The 19,211-nt window shown below is 38.7% G+C and overlaps 1 protein-coding gene across 28 annotated transcripts in view; it reads left to right on the top strand.

Annotated features, from left to right (window-relative positions):
* Positions 1–19,211, top strand: part of ROBO2 (roundabout guidance receptor 2) — a 1,527,115-nt gene that overhangs the window by 967,435 nt on the left and 540,469 nt on the right. For all 28 annotated transcript variants that reach the window (XM_043538357.1, XM_043538373.1, XM_043538358.1 and 25 more), the window contains one exon: positions 5,352–5,678. In XM_043538357.1, the coding sequence (XP_043394292.1) occupies positions 5,352–5,678 (327 nt within the window). The remainder of the gene's footprint in view (positions 1–5,351; positions 5,679–19,211) is intronic.

A 19,211-nucleotide genomic window follows, 5' to 3' on the forward strand; every position in this document is an offset into this window, starting at 1 on the left:
AAAGTGATTCCTTTGTTAGAAGAATGCTAGTTGACAGTAGTGATAGTTGTTCAGGGAGGAGTGACAGCCTTGAAAACTCATTTAAATCAACAGTGAAAAGTGAGGGACAGATCCTCACTGGTGTAAATTGCAAAACCTCCATTGATTTCAATTAAGCTATCGCAATTTAGGATCTGCCCCAAATACGTATTTTGTGAAAGAACCTGAATTGTCCCTGGTAGATTACTTTTGATGTCACTGGTAGCTCTCCTGCACTTATTGCCCTCAGTGCCTGCCCCGACACAGTATAGAAGTGATTTGAAAGGCAATGCTGCCCCATGGTACTCTAATATAAATTGTTGTAGCTCTATTGGCTTCAATGTGCCCTTGAGCAAAAATGCAACGGTGCCCTCAACAACATTAAGGCAGAATAACTTTCCAAATGAGTGGATGGTGTGATGTGCTGATTTCTAGGTCTGAGGATGAATAAGGTCGTGATGAAGGTTTTGTGTGAGACTGTGAGTTAGATGAATTTGGGGCATGTGTTGTTGTTTGTTGCATGTTGGAGCTGGAAACAACTGCCTAGTGGAATTTTAGACTATGTTATCAACAGTGTTGTAGGTGATGTGAAGGTGGCAAGAAACAGTGGAGTCTTTTCTCTCAACTTCTTGTTTTCATACTTTCACAGTTTTTCGATGTGCAGGTTGATCCTGATGCAACGTTAAAAACTCTGCATGGTGGTAGTTATGTTCATTTAGTAAAGAAGTGTTGCATCAGGTATCTATTATTACATCATGGTGCTTATGGTCCAAGACATCATTGTTCCTTAATTCAACATTGTTGTTGTTTACTTTCTTCAGAGTTTTTATGTGATGTTAATAACTTTTGAATTATGTTCAGTAAACAACTTGTTACATATCCCACCCCAGGGGTGACAACAAAGCATTAGCCTAAGGTAGCAAAGGATTAGCCTAGGGCCAAGGGCAGCGCTCATGTTGTTTTTCTTCTTTCAGTTAATGGATTTGGAAGTGCTGTTTCTGCAATTTCGTGTTGTGATTCTCTGATGGGTACAGCTCCTGAGTGCTTGGTTTGTCCTGTTCACTTAATAGTATGATCCTATACTGTGTATTACAGGTTTCTAAGATCATAATATATACCATGGTCACATGCCTACATACTCAAACACAAGAAGCAGCTGGCGTCTGTACCCATCCCAAACGGAATCCCGAGTTCTTATGTCTCTGGGCCCCTCTCTTCTGTATCAGCCTGCTCCCTAGACCAAAGCTCTGCTGGGTTCTGGCCCTCCTGTCAGTGAGGAGTCAGATCTGCAAATCAATGAGAATTTATCCTTAATTTGTCACTTCTTGCAAGGGTCTTGACTGATTCTAAGTTCCTCGGGTCTTCTGGGAAATTTTCCTACCCGCCAGACTGACCCTGTGGCTGCACTTCAGTGGAGTGTGACATGATTTCTCTTTATAATTTTTGTCATTCCTAATACGATTTTTCAGGAGGAAAATGTTGGATATCAGTAATGATCTTTTTAGATTGTATGCTGTTCAGGACGGGGGCCGTGACTTCCTCTAGATTTCAGTAGTCCCCAACGTATTTTGTCTGCCACTGCAATGAAAATAATAACAATGGAAGATACTGTGACAGCCTTAGGAGTGTTTTTAAAATAGTACTAGCCCCTTTAAAGCTAGGAAATGAAGAGGTGACACTGAAAAGTTATCTGCCATGTTGGTTACCCTTCTGTCTTGCTGAGTTCGTAAGGTATATATGAAACTGTAATTCTGAAGCCCCCTAATAAATGATAATATGCTAATGCACAACAGATCAGATTACTGTAGGCACAGAAGAGCCATTACAATATCTGTTTAAATATATATTTAGGGGCTTTTTAACTGCCCACTTTTTCCCAGCTAAAACTTACAGGCTTCTTTGGAGTAGCCATCATGGTCCATTGTATACATTCATATTGTCGTGGCTTTCTGCAAAGGTGTGTTTTGACTCAGTAGAGTGTAACAGCTAAATTGGAATCGTTGCAGTCCCTCATGGCAATGAGTATATAGGGACTGTTAAATCCAGGGGTAATTCAGCTTTGCACGCATGCATGCAAAGTCCATGTGGTGGAAATCCTTTGAGGAAAAAACTAATGAAAATGGTGCTGCATGGGTAGTGTAGTTCACAAAGTAAACTGCCTTCCTCAGTGAAACAACTTGTGCTCTTACATAGATATGGGGCAGAAATAAAATCCATCATCTCTCTCTCTTCTGCTCCCCCCTCTAAAAAGTACCCCAAGTAACTCTGTACGCATTAAAGTACTAGTGAAGGCCATTGACAGACCTTTTAACATTCATCATTTTAATATTTGCCAGAGAAAGCAGACAATAGTCATTTTTTTATAAAATCAGTAATATTCAGAATAGCTGCTCCTGTTCAGATCACAATTTATCCCACATAGTTACATGCCACTTTAAATTAATAAATGAGTGACAATGAGTATGGTGCTCTTTTTCCTTAAAGTGAAATGACTCTCCGCCCTGGACAGATCCAGGTAACATTATGGTCCAGGAAGGAACTGTACAAGCTTCCCCACACCACTCTGCCTATGCACCCCACAGCCGTGACTGACAGTACTTGTGTTGCCGAACTCCTGGATCTTTCTTCACCAGAGGCTACTTTATCAGGCCAGAATGAGATAAACAGTATGTTAATTTTGCATCAGTGTAGAAGAGGACTGAAGTATCGTGCATATGTCTTATTATGACCCTAAGATAGGATTTGAAGTCAGCCTCATGAGGTGAAAGGTTGGAACAAATGCAAACCCCGCTGAAACCAAAGGAAGACTCCAAGAGGGGTCGAATCAGGCCTTTAATCCTTTGCCCCCAATTTTGTAATCCTTTGCAAACATTTGTGCATCAAAACCACCGTGTATTTTGGTACGTAGAGCTGGTCAATTTTTTTTTTAATTTTCATTAAAAATATTGTCAACAATTTGAGCTTTTAAAATATTTTCACCTGAGTTGGTTGAAAAAAAATTTCATCAAAAATTCAGAAATACCCAAAATATTGACTAGTTGTAATGGCAATATTGGAAGTCCCCAGCGAACATAGAATTAGTACTGGAAAAACAAGAATTGTTCATGGGTATTTAAGAAATATGTTAAAAAGTTGTATGGTGTGTATTATACCGGCCTTTTGCCAATGTTCTTCTTCTATTTGTCAGTCTGGCATACTGATATATATGAAATTCATGCTTTTTATTTTAGTGAATATTGCTAATGCTTTGCATTCCTGTCTTGGCAGAGAATAATGATGCTTTCTCATTACAAATTCTCCAGCTAAATTTTAAATGAAATAAGGAACATATCTTTTCTTAACATGCTCTGGCCATATCATTCACAATCTCTTTTTGGGCTTTGCAATGATGAACAGATAACCAGATAATTTTACTGTATTGGTTAAAAAAGGTGCTATAGCTACTAAAAGAGCTCAGATCTGCAGCATTGGTTTAACACATTATTGCTATGCATCCGATGAAGTGAGCTGTAGCTCACGAAAGCTTATGCTGAAATAAATTGGTTAGTCTCTAACGTGCCAAAAGTCCTCCTTTTCTTTTTGCGGATACAGACTAACACGGCTGCTACTCTGAAATCTGTCATTATTGCTAGGGCAAGCCTCAGTTTAATGATCCAGATGACAGTAAAACAGAATTCCAGAGGTGGACAAACTTTGTGATATGTGAAATGTAACCTTATTTCTCAGCACCTTGGGGGCAAATGAGGCATAGAAGATATTTTCAAATGTATACTCTCCTAAACATAGTGATGTTAAATCTTTTTCCTAACTACTAATGCACTGTAGAATCCTCAGTCTGAAAGTTGAAGCATGTAAGTTTCATGGATCTGCTGAAGGTGACATTACTTGAGTCTAAGAAGTTCTGTGCAATGACATTAGATTGACAGCTCCATTGCAAGCATTTTTAGCATCTTGTACTAGCTAAAGGTAATTTGTGCTGGTAATTAGGAAGATTGGTTTCCTTTTTATGAGAGGGGATTTGGAGAAAAATTAGGGCCCTTTTTCAGAAGAGGACTTGTTTGCCAATTTACTGTAGATTCTAACTGAAACTGTAGGAAGGAAGTATGTACCTAATAGTTGGAGCAGAGTACTAGAAGTCCTGGGTTCTAGAAACGTCTCTGTCAATTATTTTGTTGGGTATACTCGTCTGTAACCTGGTACACATCTCACTTACTAATAGGTGTGATGAGAGGCTCAGCCAACTGATGTATGAACTAAAAAGGGGTTATACAAATACAGTGCACAACTGACAGATGGAAGTGTTTTTGTAGTGTATAGATTTCAGGGATGGCTTTTATTTTTGCACCACAGCAACCCCTTGGTAGAGATTTCCGGGGGAAAAAAAAAAGGGTAGAATGAGCCACTGAAGTGTCTAAAGGTATATCACTGTCATACAGCATTCCTATGGTAAATTCACAAACTATCCTGCGAAAGAGCTTGCGAGCAGGGAGGAGGTCAAGAAGGAAAAAAACACAGAAGAGTTGTAAATTAAGAAGGTAGTAGAAAAAGAACAATGGAAAGGGATGTGGAATCTCCCGTCATAGAGAGCAGTGTCAGAAATGTCTTTTTAAGCTGTTTCTTTTTTATTCTTATAGATTAACTGGGAATTTCTAAAGCTCATAGCTGAGGGTTTTTTTTTTTGTAATGTAAATAAGGAGCATGTATCAATCAGTACTTTTTGAAACCCCAAATCCTCCCAACTATGGCATTAAAAATGAGCAAAGAAAGGGACAGCTGTCATATTTCAGCCTTTGTTCTTTCCACACTCTAGTTGTTTGTGTGATAGGGGTACAAAACATAGTCACACATCTGTAGAGACATATTAACCAATAGGTCTTGAGGCCCAGGCACAAAATGCAGTGATTTTGGATGTGCACATCTGTAGATTCAGGCAGGTGAAAGAGCAAGAGAGCAACAGCTGTGAGTGCAGTCTGGGAGGGCATTGGTATCCAGAGGTATGTGGTGTTCAGAAAGATTACTGGACGCACTGGCGAGTGTGTGTTACAGGTCCCCCTCTGTGCCCCATTTGCAGAATATATGATTGTGTTACAATCTCAAAGCCTTGGCTAAAATCTCTACAAAGCCTTGGCTTCAGTTGAAGCAGCTCATGAGTTTTAGCTCTGGAGGTCCCTAGTTCAATGTTTAGTGCGTCAGCCAAGATGGCTGCCATCACACATGCTCAAATGCTTGGAAACCCCTCTGTTGCATTAAGAGAGCCTAGCAGTGAGAACCCACCTATTAAGATGAAAAATTAAAAAAAATAAACCTTTTTTCTCCCTGTCCTTTGTCTCCAGGATCCCGTCTTCGCCAGGAGGACTTTCCACCGCGGATTGTTGAGCATCCTTCAGACGTGATAGTCTCTAAGGGAGAACCAACAACTCTGAACTGTAAGGCTGAGGGAAGGCCAACTCCCACTATTGAATGGTATAAGGATGGAGAGCGAGTGGAGACTGACAAAGATGACCCCCGCTCCCACCGTATGCTGCTGCCCAGCGGATCTTTATTTTTCTTACGCATTGTACATGGACGCAGGAGCAAACCTGATGAAGGAAGTTATGTTTGCGTTGCGAGGAACTATCTTGGTGAAGCTGTGAGTCGCAATGCATCTCTGGAAGTAGCATGTAAGTAGTCCAAAATATGATCACCACCTTCTAAAATTCATGTAAAACTTTGTGGTTGCTTTGATGTTAACATATATCCCTCTCATGCAGTACCAAGTTAGCAGATGATAAATGTGGATAAGCATGTCATTTTACCTTTCACTATTACTCTTAGCCAAGCTGTTTCCACACACACCTATTCAGTCGCAATGACCATGCAAAATATATGATTTATATCGAGATACTATTCTTGCCTGTGTATAATCATAATTGACAGTAGCATGGAGGAAGCCTATTCTCCCTTTAATGAGTAGTCTAATTTTGAAATTATGGGTAAAGTTGGTTATACTGAACCATAACGTGAAAAATATCATTTAATATAAGGGTGCACTGTCTCTTTCTCCTTATTAGGTCATCTGTTACTTCTGCAGAAGTAGTCAGTTTCCAGTCTGGTAACTCATGTACTGTACTGTTGAAAGCCTCAATCCCTTCAGAGTTCCCTTCTGCCAAAAACTCAGTGCAGGTCTCATTCATTATGTGACTGGCATGTGATAATTGTTAACCATTTCTCAATACATCTAGAACAGTCTTATTCCTATTGATCGGCTTTATGTAATAGTGAAGTCATCACAGATCTTTTAGAGAATTTGAAATTACTGAGAGTTCATGCATGAATGCTTTGCTTCCAAGTAAACAAGCTGAAACAAGGTCATTTTATTTGCATGTTAAAGAAGCTTGTCTTTCACAAAATGTAAAGTTGCTATGTGTTAACTGTCCCTAATTAATTATCTGGGTTAAAAGGAAACAGGGAAAGAAAAGTAAATTTCAGCATGCAAAATTAAATCAGCTAATGCTGGCTATGCATTTTTAAAAAATGGTTAAAAAGCAAAAAACACTTTTCTTAGACTACTTTTTCACTACAGGGAGGCTGCAAGGCCCTGATTCAGCAACCTTCCCCTACTCAGCAAAGTCGTTAAACATGTGTTTAACTTAAGCCCCATTGACTTCTGTGGTAAAAACATACTTAAGCACTTAGGGTGAAGAGGGATGGACTTAAGCATGTACTTAAATGCCTTGCTGACCTGCGACCCAAGTGTTTTGCCTACTTCTTTTTTTCTAGGTGGCTAACATTTTTAATCTTCCAATTTCCAACTCCCTCCATTGTCATACAGCCACCCTTGAATGAGGGTAAGAGGTACCTTCTCCATGGCTGATGTCAGTTATAGTCTTTGAATAAGGGAAAGCATTCATATCTGAAACCACCAGAAGTAATTGAAGGGTATTGGAAGAAATGCTGGTTCAGTTTCCTTAAAAGAATTTCTCCTGCTTCAACTGACTTTTGCATATACAATGCTATACGTTACATAATCTTGATAGTTTTTCATTATCTTAATACGTTACAGAAAGGACATTCCCTTGAACTAATGATCAGATGATATGGGAGCTCAACAGTAGTGCAGGGTAGGCCAACGCATTACCTTTCATTTCATAGAACCTTCTTTCAAAGCTTTTTCAAATCATACGTGAAAGGTAGTTTATAGTTTTCATTCAAGTCCTCAGTGAAGACTTGTCCCCATCACAAAAGCATCACACAGTTTTGCGCAGTTTAGGATTATAGGCATTTTTGGGCTGCAGAGAAGGATAGCATGAGAAAGGTTGCAAAGCTATTTGAAGAAACCTAAATTGTGTGTGTGTGTCCAGCCAACACTATTAGATTATTACTCTTCTGAGCACTTTATTCACAGGCATGATTGTTAAGATCTCTGAGAGAGGTTATGTTGTCTTTCTTACAGGTATAAACATGATTGAAATTTTTGGCTTCTTAACTTGCAGATTTGCCTGGTACATGATGTTAAGATTAAAACATCTACTGTCTGGATATAGAGTAGAAAAACTGGTGCAGTTGCACCTTGAGTCATCAAAATGATTGGTTGCTTCAAAATAAAAGTATGCTTTTATTGCATCAAATCTTACTGATCTCTACTATAATGACTGCTGAGAGTCTCTAGTTACAAACTGTTTGGTCTCCTGAGTTACGATTTTAACCACTGCAGCTGGTGGCAGGTCATGCATGAACTAAAAGTCAGATAACAGAAGACTGCAAAAATAATAAGACCAGGTTTCATTGTAGATGGTGTTTTAGGGAAGGATCACAGAACATGAAATCTGAGAGCTGAAACCATAGCCAAACTTTCTGTAAAGGCATCATGCAACTGACACCAGATTATCTTACTGTTTTTGTACCTTTGAAGTTTAAATGACTGAATTCTCCAATTAAACTCTTTGGGGATTAAAGGGAACATTCCTGGGCCATTTAAATTAAATGATGCTTTGTCTTTGCTTGAACTGAAACATGATGGTATGAGGGACTTCATAAAGGATGGTAGAAAAGTTTTTAAACATGTTCGTTCATGATTTAAGGGCAAGATTCTGCCACACTTACTCACTTTGTGAATAGGATCTATTGATTTCACTGGACTATAGACTCAGTAAAATACATCCTTATTAACATTGTGACCTAGACATCTTTTATAGTTTAGGTAGCATTGCTTCAAAACAACATCGTTATGTTGGACACCTGTGTAAAAAGATTGTCACTTGATGCACCTGACTGGGATGCAGCTCTTACTGGAGACTGCAAAACTACTCAACTCTTCCCAGTTTACTGTGACAGATCATGCATTTTCTCATTCAAATGTCTATTTTTTTTTATTCTCATGGATATAGAATAAATTTCCAAATGATTTGTAGGCAACAGCCCCTTTAAGGCTTTACATCAAGCTTTGTGCATCATAACTGTTTATAGGTTGTTGGAGACTTTCTAAAAGTCTATCTCCATTAGAGAAATGGCCTGTTGCTGATAACTGTTGTCATCAGTGGGTGCCCCCGCATCGCTCCAGTTGCTGAATTAAAAACAGTTTATCTGCTCGTGTAGCTGGGACACTACAGCACTGTTAAAAGAAAGCATGATAGGCCACATTCTGCCAGGTCTCACTCATGCTATCTGTAATGGTGTTGAAAACTGTCGTCTCTACACTAGCAGTTAAACCTTTTTCAACACCAGATAAAGAGGAGCTAGTGGGGTCCTTTTGTGACAACCATTGAAATGGATCATTTTTCAAGGGTAGGTGGATCCTAATTGTAGCAAAAGGGAAACTGCTGCTTTTTACAGATCTAAAAATACTTGAATCTCTCTTCTATTTTGGTAATTAATCAATAGTGAATTATTTAAATATCTGTATTAAATTGTGTCTCTTTAAAAATGTGAAGCTGAACAATCCCTTTCAGAAGGGGCACTTTGTAAATAAATGTTTGTTTTTATTAGTCTCTCAAATTACTGTTAGGTAAATTGCTCATGCTAACTGGTTCATTCGTGTCTCCTTTTCCTACTGTTTTGTATGGGCACCTACCACAAAAACACCATGATCCTTGAACTTATTCATATTCCTGTGTTTAGTGGAAATCATTAGAACTACAAGGGGCCATGATTCAAGGAAGCATCCCTCTTTAGGAAAGGACTTAAAAACACATTTAAAGTTAAGCATGTGCTTAAATCCATTGCTGTATTGGGGCCTTTGGTTTCTGTCTTAGTTTTCCTAAAGAAAACTAAAAAAAAAAAATAAAGTCTTACTCCTAAAGATTTTCAAAAATATTTTTATTTGAAAGCGTAATTCATCATTGATGTGATGCATTTCAATCATGCTGACTGATGCTTGGGTTAGTATTTTAGTAAGAATTTCCTACTAACCAGAAAACTAATTCCAACATCATTGATCTGACATCTGTGTGGGAATTGTGTGTGTGTGTTTTTTTTAATAGTTAAACCATTAATAGTAGGCACTGTGCTCTTAAACCAACAGAAAATAGTTGTTTTATTCAAAAGAGAAAAATGTGTTTATCTTGAGGTTGTATGTTTTAAATACCACAAATAGAATTTGTATGCAATATAGAGTTGGTATCAGAAGCATCATAAATGTAATGCCCAAAATGTGCTTGGGAGCATTTTAAATAATCTGGTATAAATGGTAGGTTTGAAGTAATCTGTCTTTTGTGAAATGCCTTCAGTGCTTTTTAAATGTTTTGAAAATAAAAGCACTTTTTTCACAAAGCAAAACATTGACATGCCTGAAACTATGGTGTGGAGTTTTCCAATGGGAATATTGGGAGACACATTGGCAGTAACTACTGTAGGTAGGATTTCAGTTTCAAGCACTAGGGCGCCACTTGTAAGGAACAGAAAGAGCATAAGGGGTCCTCGCACTGACTCAGGCTGTCTCTGATCTAGCCTGAGTCAGTGGTAGTCCCCAGAGATAACAGCTGTAGCCCCAGGTGTTAAATATATGACAGCAGTTTGATCTATCGACCAGTGTAAGAGGGGGCTCTGGCCTAAATGAAAATTCATGAAAAATTGATGAAGTCCCCAGATTATTTTTTTCCTTTTTCAGTGCTGTGCCAATGCAGTGAGGAGAGATTAAATGAGGTGTTGAATGCTTTAGTGGCAAAGAGGTTGTGGTTCAAAGGTTAGGGGTCATGAATAAAAAGATCATCTTCCTCCCCCACCCTTTGCTTTCTTCTAAAACAAAACACAAGGGCTTCTCAGATTAGCCAGGCTTTATTTTGCCTTTGATATCAAAATGAAAAAAGGATAATTGTTCAAAAGCTGGGGTATTTTTCACTCGAAGGGAAGAAGTGTGGAGGTTGGGGCTGATACAAAAGAGTGAACAAACTCTGATTCATAATTCAATTGTAGAACCAGAAATAGATTGAATTCCACGACTGCAATATACATTTTGGCCTCCATCTTTCAGGGTTTGTGCTTGAACTGAAGTCATTAGGAGAAAGAAAAGGTCTTGCATTATTTATAGGTCACAGATTGCTGCAATAGCAAGCTCTGGAACACTCTCAAAACATAATGGTCCTGTTTGCATTAAATCCAATACTAAATTGATGCTTTATCTGTACGAGTAAGAGAGGTTACAGCAGTTGACCGAGATTAGCAAGAGGAGTCGCAGGTGTTCTCCAAAGTGAGCCAAATCTTTTACACAAGAAATCTAATATTACAACATGTCTGTTTTATTTGTAAAATGTGGAGATTAAAAGATGAGAGGCATAAAATATTGACTAAACAATCATCCGTATATCATAAAAACAATCCCTTCAGATATTCTATGAAGCTCTCGTAGAGGGCAACTATGTGTTGATGAAAATGAAATTAATTACATTTATCAAAGATACTTGAAATCCGAAGCACCTGCAAAATAACATAACATAGCCACATTGGCACAATAAAGTGTGTTGATGACCTTGGTCTGGTCTCTACTGCACAGATATTCCCATTTCAAAACATAATTTCACAGTTGGCACTAAGTGTCAGTGTCAGCAAGGAGACCAAGGGCTCAGTGGTCAAAGAGCTGATTTGCTCTCTGATGTGTGGTGTCTGGATACTCCACTGTCGTGCACCCTTTTTAGTCATTCACACCTTTGCCAAGTGACTGGGTAACACTACCTGTCCGAACTGGTAGTCATCTATGTTCACTTAGCAGGAGTATAAATGACTATAGAAAGTGGAATGCAGTGGCCAGTGGTCCTTTAAGAATTCAGCTGGTGCAGAAGAGCAGGACATTGGAGTGAAGCTGGTACTGTCCTTCCCATACTTCCATTTTTCTGGGGATAAATTTGGTATTCCTGGGCTGTCAACAGAACACATTTCATGAGTTCAACATTCCTTTTAAAGGGGAAAATTGTGACAGGTGTGATAAATAAGGACCATACATTTAAAGAAAGAATAGTTGAAATGCTTCAAGTATGAAATTCAGGCATTTTTTTCCTTAAAGTGGGATGAAAAAATAGATAGATGTAGTATCATCTTATCTGGCTGCTTATGAGCACCGATCTCTGTCAAAAATGTAGCTTATATTGAGATATAATTGTACTCTTTCTTTGCCCTCAAAGTCTCCCCAGTGTGGAATTCCTAATCAAAAAGTCTGTTAGTCTTTAATACACATGCACAACTTCCATCAATAGTGATGAGAGGTGTATATTAGTGGGTGCATGAACTCGGCAAACCGGTATAGTATCAATGCGAAAAAGGACAATGGCTTAAGAAAAGAAAAATCTCTCTACAGTATACTTCTGTAGCAGTAAATTGGTTATCTGGTATAATCCACTGGGGGAAGTTACAATATGATAGAGCATGTCAGTAGATTCATAGATACCAAGGTCAGAAGGGACCACTACGATCCTCCAGTCCGACCTCCTGCACAACGCAGGCCACAGAATCTCACCCACCCACTCCTGTGAAAAACCTCTCACCTATTGTGAGATGTCTGAGCTACTGAAGTCCTCAAATCGTGGTTTAAAGACTTCAAGGAGCAGAGAATCCTCCAGCAAGTGACCCGTGCCCCATGCTACAGAGGAAGGCGAAAAACCTCCAGGGCCTCTTCCAATCTGCCCTGGATGATACGCACACATTTATTTCTACAGTGAAAATATGAAACTAGAGAACCATACAACCAGCAGTGAGTGATGGGCACCCAGGCTCAGTTGTAGATTCAGGACCTAAAATGTTAGCGACTATCCTGCCACTCCTGGCTGGAATATGTCTAAATGGGACCTGGATCTATGAAAGTTTCAAGAAAAAAAAAAGTCAGTCATTTTTGGTCTCCTTGATCTTTTCCCCCTGTTTCCTCTCCACTCTTCCATTCCCCGGGACCTGTCATAATGGGCTGATCTTCTCCACAGCTATCCACACCTTGGATAGAATATTGGTTTCTCACCCCCCTCCACCCCCCTTGAAAATGTTAAGGGCAAAGCAAATTTCTTTAGGATATCCAGTTTCTCCTCTGAAATTATCTGCTCAGTGCCCACTACTTTCTCTTGCACAAAGAAAAACCTGACATTTAATTTTGGAAGCTATTTTGCAAAGGTGTTGATCTGATTCTGCTTTTTAATAATCTCTTGCACATCACTTCATTTGATTTTGAGGCTTCCTTCTTTCCCTTGCCTTTGATTTTTATCAAGCCTGCTATTTATATAATTTCTGAACAGTCTACTTGATAAAAGGTTGAAAGCTAAGCAACTGCCAATGAGTCATGTATTATTATCTTTAAAATACCTCCCAGTGTGTGTGGGTTGATCTTCTATTAGTCTGTGTCATATACTCATTCTGTGCTCGACATTTTTCTAATTTTAGTCAGTCCAGGAAATAACACAGCAGATCTCGATAACGCTGTAACATCAAATTATTTAACACATTTGCATTTCCACACCTCTGCTCCCTTTGCTGAGAAAACTATGAGTGCCATTTGAATATTAATTGAAATACTGGCTATTGTTGGCATATGCCTCAGACATGTTGTACTACTTTGTGATGTCAAATCAGATTAAAAAAAATCATTTGAAGCACACTCCAGACCTTTCATTTGCAAAAACTACATGATCTAAATACTAACAAAGTGCATTACACCGCTAATTAACAGAAATCATAAGGGCAAAGTTGGTGGATGTTATACATTAATGGGCTGGCATTCAGATAATCACTTTATTTGTTCATGGAAACTAGAATCTTATCATTCCTCCTTTTCATTTTTAACACTCATCGTTTCTATCTTCATTCACAAAATTCTGTGTTTTATTTTTCTAGTCTCCAGGCATTAAAACTTGACCATGGCTTTTGATGATAAGCCATTTAAAGATGTTTCCATAGGTGTTTTTGATTGGACAATCTGATAATATATGATGGCTCTTCCAGTGGGAGGAGGGAGAGGGACCAGTTCCCAGTAGACAGGTATCTGTTTCACATCTTTCAGTGAGCACACGTGGACTTCTGTGTGTGCTTCTGGCGTTACTCTTCCCTGTGTGGGGGGAGTAATCTTCACTTAAGCATGTGGCATCAACTCACTCCTCAGCAAAATTCTAACATTCTTTTCTTTTCAGCCCTATATGCAAGTTAGACTGTCATTTTCTTCCATCACAGATACCTGCAATGTTGTACCAAAGGGCGTGAATTCTTGTGGTCCTGCTGGGCTCTTCCCTGATCCTGCATGCCTAGGTTGAGATAGTGGCAGTGTCATTCAGGATTGGCAATGACTTCTTCCACCTTCAGCTTTCTGGGAAAATTTGCCCTATTCTATTTGTAATAGGATCTGTTATTGTTTTTTTAAATTCACTCAGTGACGTGATAAATGCTGAAGTAATATAGACGTTTCAGCTTGTAGAGAATATGACGGCTTGTTCTCTCAATGCGCTGAGCCATCATGAGACCATTACTCCTGTGACTCTCATTCTGCCTCCATTACCAGTTCAAAGCCTTGGTCCTGCTTTTCAAAGACTTCGACAGCTCAGGGTGAAACTGTATTAGTAACCACACCTCTAGCTATGATCCACAAAGAAAGTTGCACTTTCTGGGGCAATGCAGCTTGCAAGACCCAGGATGAAAGGTGTGAGAACCAAAGACCAAGTGTTTTGGAGTGAGAGGTGCTAGATGTTAAATGTTCTTCCAGAGGAATTTAGAATAATCCCGAATCTGACTACTTTTTAGATCACATTACAAGACCAACTTTTTTGATAAAGCTTACTTCCCATAACCAGAAATGTATACATAGCACACCTTTTTATAGCTTGGCAGGCAGGGACAGAGAAATTAATTACATTTCTTAAGGCCATAGAAGAAGTCACAATGAGACGAGATTAAAATGTAGGAGTTCCTGTGTTTTGTCCACTAGAACCACACCTTCCACCTGGTGTGAATGTATAAATTCTCCCAGCCTTTCAGTTTATATCAAAGGAATACAATAGGGGCATCCTTGAGGCAGCCTTCAGATTTCTTCTGCCAAGAAATATAAACTCTTGGCAGATTTAAAGTGCATACTTAAATAGATGGGGGGGGGGGGTGTTATGCTGATGAATGAAACTGCAAAGCTTTGGTGTGGCTAAGTGCCCAAAGATTTTGAACCATGTGTAAATGTGTTCATTTTGAAAAAAAAAAGTGGGCTGGAGTCATACTAGAAAAGACTTTGGGATGTTTGAGCTTGCCCCAATTGTAACAGAAATCAGGGTGTACGGACACATCAAAATGGAGGTGGGGACAAAAGAAGTGAATGCCTTTTTCAAATATTCAAAAACATTTGGTTTGCAATTTGAATGAAAATTCAGAATGTGTTTTACTTCAGAATAGGTAGTTTCCTGATGCTACTTATTTTTAATGTAGTAGTTGGTTAACCTTAAACGAGATTTACTCCTGGTTAGATGAGCACTCAGCTAATTTGCTATCAGTTTAGACCTTATTCAAACTATTCTAACTCATCCGACCTCTAAAACTGGGTTTGAAATCTTGCAGGAAAAAGCTTTCTGGTGAGATTTCCACTACCACTTTTATGTAGCTCATTGAAGAAGGTGGAAATACACAAGAAAAGGCTATTAGGGTATTTTAGCACTTACATGTCTCTTCCTGGCTGGAATCAGAAAAGTACAGAGATTGTGAAAATTATGGTTAAAAGCATTGGGTTTGGGTGAAAGATTAGGTCACTCTTAATTATCCCTGAAACATTTTCCCCATCTTTACCAGAGATATTTTCTTCGGGGGGGGGGGGGTCTCTGTGTCATGCAGAGTTCAGAAATGGAACATTTTATTTTTTTCTTCTAGAGAGAACATGTTGAATCCTTGTTTTCTCAGATTAAAAATATGAACAAACTGGTAATGTAAAATAATATTTGTGCAGTACAAATCAGTATACAAATTAGAAGTTGGTGAATTAAATCAGAAATGGAAGGGCCTCCTAGGAAAGAAGTTCCTTCTGCCCCTGTTTCAATGGGTGGAGCTGATAGACATGAGCTGAAATTGGAAAGAAAAAACAACCCTTTCACATTACACTCTTTTCAGTTGCCATCAGTAGGTAACCTGCCCCAAATTGAAGTGACTTTTCTTTCTCTCTGGGTACTTAAGTGGATCCCATCATAGTATTTTAGCATCTCAGAAACGTTTAGTGAGATTAGTTCAAAGGGTGTTGTAAGGATAGGAAGGTACTATTTTCCCCATTTTACAGATGAGACTCAGAGAGACTGTGACTTGCCCAAAGTCACACAGGAAGTTGTTGCAGAGCCAGGAACTGAAGGCAGGTTTCAACTACAGGACCACCTGTCTTTTTGTTCTTCCCACTCTCTACCGGTCATTAAAAACATAACAAAAAACCAAAATCTTTTTTCACTTCTTCTTTCACTCTGTCCATACACGTTTTCTGGCAACATATAAATGTCAAGACAATGGTAAAATAGAGGCTTCCCTTAAGGTTTCTTTTACAAGGAATTAACTAATTGTGTAAATTCTGTTCACAGTCACCTTGTGGCAAGGTTGAGACTTTTTTTCCTTTTTCAGTGGGATTTTCAATAGAAACCATAGCTTATAGATACGTTATCTCTGGGGAAAGAAATCATAAAAATCATGGACAATGGTTTCCCTTATGAATGCAGTCTAAATGCCCATATGCACCTTGAGGAATTAATAATGTAGAGTCCCAGAGTTTGCACTCTCATGCATAGAATCTATTGATAATGGACCTGACTCTGCTCTCTCTTACACTTGTGTAAACTGGGAGTCTCTCCGCTGGTGTAAAAATGGGGAAAATGAGATCAGAATCAGTTCTAATTTTTCAAGCTGGATTTGCATCATATATCCTTATTATATACCTGTATAGTGAACCAGTGAATATAAGATGGGATCAGAACGCCCATGTTATCAAGCCCTTGTACTGTTGTTTTTCATTCCAGCACTGCAGTGGTGTTCAGATGTAGCCTTTTCACCCATCTCTTGCAACTGATTTGGCCTTTACAGAATGACTCATCATAGGGCATAGATCTAAACAGAGTCACAGCAAACAGGTACATGAAGAGGACAGTTTTATTTGAAGTGAGGTTTAAACTGTGAAACAGAATTGCTGCACAAATAAGTTACACGATACATCTGAAAATATCATTTATAATTAAAATATCCTTATTGCCAATGTTATGAGAAAAATATATCCTCAAGTTGTAATGAAACATGGAAAGTATTATTTTACAGCACACTTTACAATATATACATTCTGCATAAATAGCGATTAATATCCTTAAAAGTTCTCATGCTCGGGACCCTGAAAGGAATGCTCATGTCATCTTTAAGCTTCTAAATTATGACAAAGCTCCCTTGTTAAGAACACAGTGAGCTCAATTTAATTTCAATATAAGATGGGTAGATTTCCAGCCTATTTTATTTAATTTGGTAAAATCCACTATATAATATCATCTATAGTATATTTGCTCTATTTTCTCCTTCCAATTAGTCTCATAAATATGCAAAAGCTAATAAAAGAAACATAACATAGATTTCCCCCACAAGTTTGGACTTACAAAATTAATTGTACATCCTGATCATGATTTTTCTGATTTATTGGCCTTCTCTGGCTTTTGCTGTGGTATCTGTGAGAAAATGTTTATATAAATATTTCTGTCACCCAATAGCCCAGCATCTTTTGGAGCTTAAGAACAGTATCAGTGTCTATACTTATTTCCATATGTCACATCAGCTGCCGGAAAAATGTATGCATTTCTGCCAGCCATTTTTCCATCACCTATCACAGAGTCCTCAGTTGAGGTGACCTCTGGAGTGACTTGTGTGGTGAGTGATGTAGTTAATGAGATCCAGCGACATCATGACCCTGACCCCTCATGGCCCTGGCTCTCCTCATCCATCTTCTTAGCCCCACAGACTGTAAGGCAGTGTGTGGAAACAGGATTAAACAAGTGTGAATAAACAAGTTCAAGAGCTTTCTGTCATGACTGCCAACACTGGACAGCAGCAAAGTGAGAGACTAATAACCCGATGCGGGGGAGCTAGGTCACTTAACCATAGATGCACCTAGAGAAATTACCACTTTCTACGTGGTGATTGTTTTTCCAACTTCAGGAAGAGTTTATATAAGACTTGTGTGGTATCTGTGAGGCTTTGCCTGCCATTCCTTTTTCGTCACACAGCTGGTGGCACATGTAGTCTAGGGATGGGTAATACATCATTTAAGGCTCCATCCAAAAAGGTGCAGAGGCCAACAGCACCACTAAGCAATGGAGCCCTCGGCTTTTACTTAAACTTTGATCTCTTCAGAAAATAATTGGACTTTCTAATATAAAAAAGATAATCTCATTTGCTTACATGAAAACCAATTCAGAATGTAAGACATACCATAGAAAAGAATCATGGCATTTCAGATAGGAGCTCAAGCCTACTGGCTTATTTTCTAATATGAAATTTGTTTTCCTTAATATGATTTCACCCTGAGTCTGTTTCTAAACATAAGATGCTGAGATAAGGCATACTTTTACTTTCCTGCTTGTGGCAATGGTTCAGGCAGTGTCTGTCCTCTGTTTGTCAAGACCTACTGTTACCCTGTGGCACTTTTTGATAAGTTGACCAGTTGGTGATTAAACATATTTATTTAGTTCAATGGGTCAGAGCTATTGTGGCAGATAGAAAATTACTGATGGATTATTAGTTTCAGCACCTCTGACATCTGGCCTTAGTGTAGTCCATCATCTGAGAATTCATAACACATTTGCCTGGACAATAACATGCTCAGCTACCTGTGTGATCATGGATCTGGATATTGGAAACATTTTGTTCAGAATTAATAGGACAGATGTCACAGAAACTAGAACGCTATCATTTTTTTCTGTGGTTGCAAAAGCACCCATTAGAGTTGACTAGTAAATAGTGCACTAGAATCCGTACAGAGATTCAGTTGTAGTTCACATATTTTAAATGTTTCTCTAGCATGTCAAGAGAAAGTAAATGGGAATTTTAGAATTAAAGCAGGTTTGTCTTCCATACTAACACAAACATTGATTAATGGGACATTTAAGTAAGGAAGTATATAATTGGTATTTTTCTGTGTTGTCTTTTCTATTACACTGTCAAACAGGTAAACTAATATATTTGAATTAAGATACTTTATTTGTATAAGCATTAAGACATCTGTTTCTCTATAATCCCCGATGTCACCATCGGCTGACACCGGAACCCAGTCTATTTATGTTCCACCCAGTGTCCTGGCAATTGCCTGAGCTAAAGTGGCAGAGCCTCATCCTGAAAGGTGATTAGTACTTTTTGCCAAGGACTGAAGCCCTCAATACAGGACAGCGCTTGAGCGTGTTCTTAAATACTGTTCCACAAAGGCATGGTCTCCTGAACTGGGGTTTGTGACAAGATAGAATGGTGCTGCTATACAAACTCCAGTGCAGGAGGGGCTGACCTAACATGGGTGATTGGAGGTGGGAATATAAAGGAAAAGGGAAAGTGGTGTAGTCATGGCTATGTAGGGAAAAGACTGTGTCCTTTTTCCTCTCATCTGGCAAAAAAAAAAAAAAAAAAAGCTGCCAAGGTCTCTGGCAGTTGGGACCCACTCTTCTGAGTGGCTTGTTTTTGTTTGGACTCAATAAAAGAAATCCCTCAGGAAAGAAATTAAAACTCTGCCGCTTGTAGTTTTGCTTGCCAGTTTACAGGGCCTAAATTCCCTCAACTCCCACTCA

Source organism: Chelonia mydas, chromosome 1 (assembly GCF_015237465.2).
Source record: "Chelonia mydas isolate rCheMyd1 chromosome 1, rCheMyd1.pri.v2, whole genome shotgun sequence".
NCBI classification, from domain to species: Eukaryota; Metazoa; Chordata; order Testudines; family Cheloniidae; genus Chelonia; species Chelonia mydas.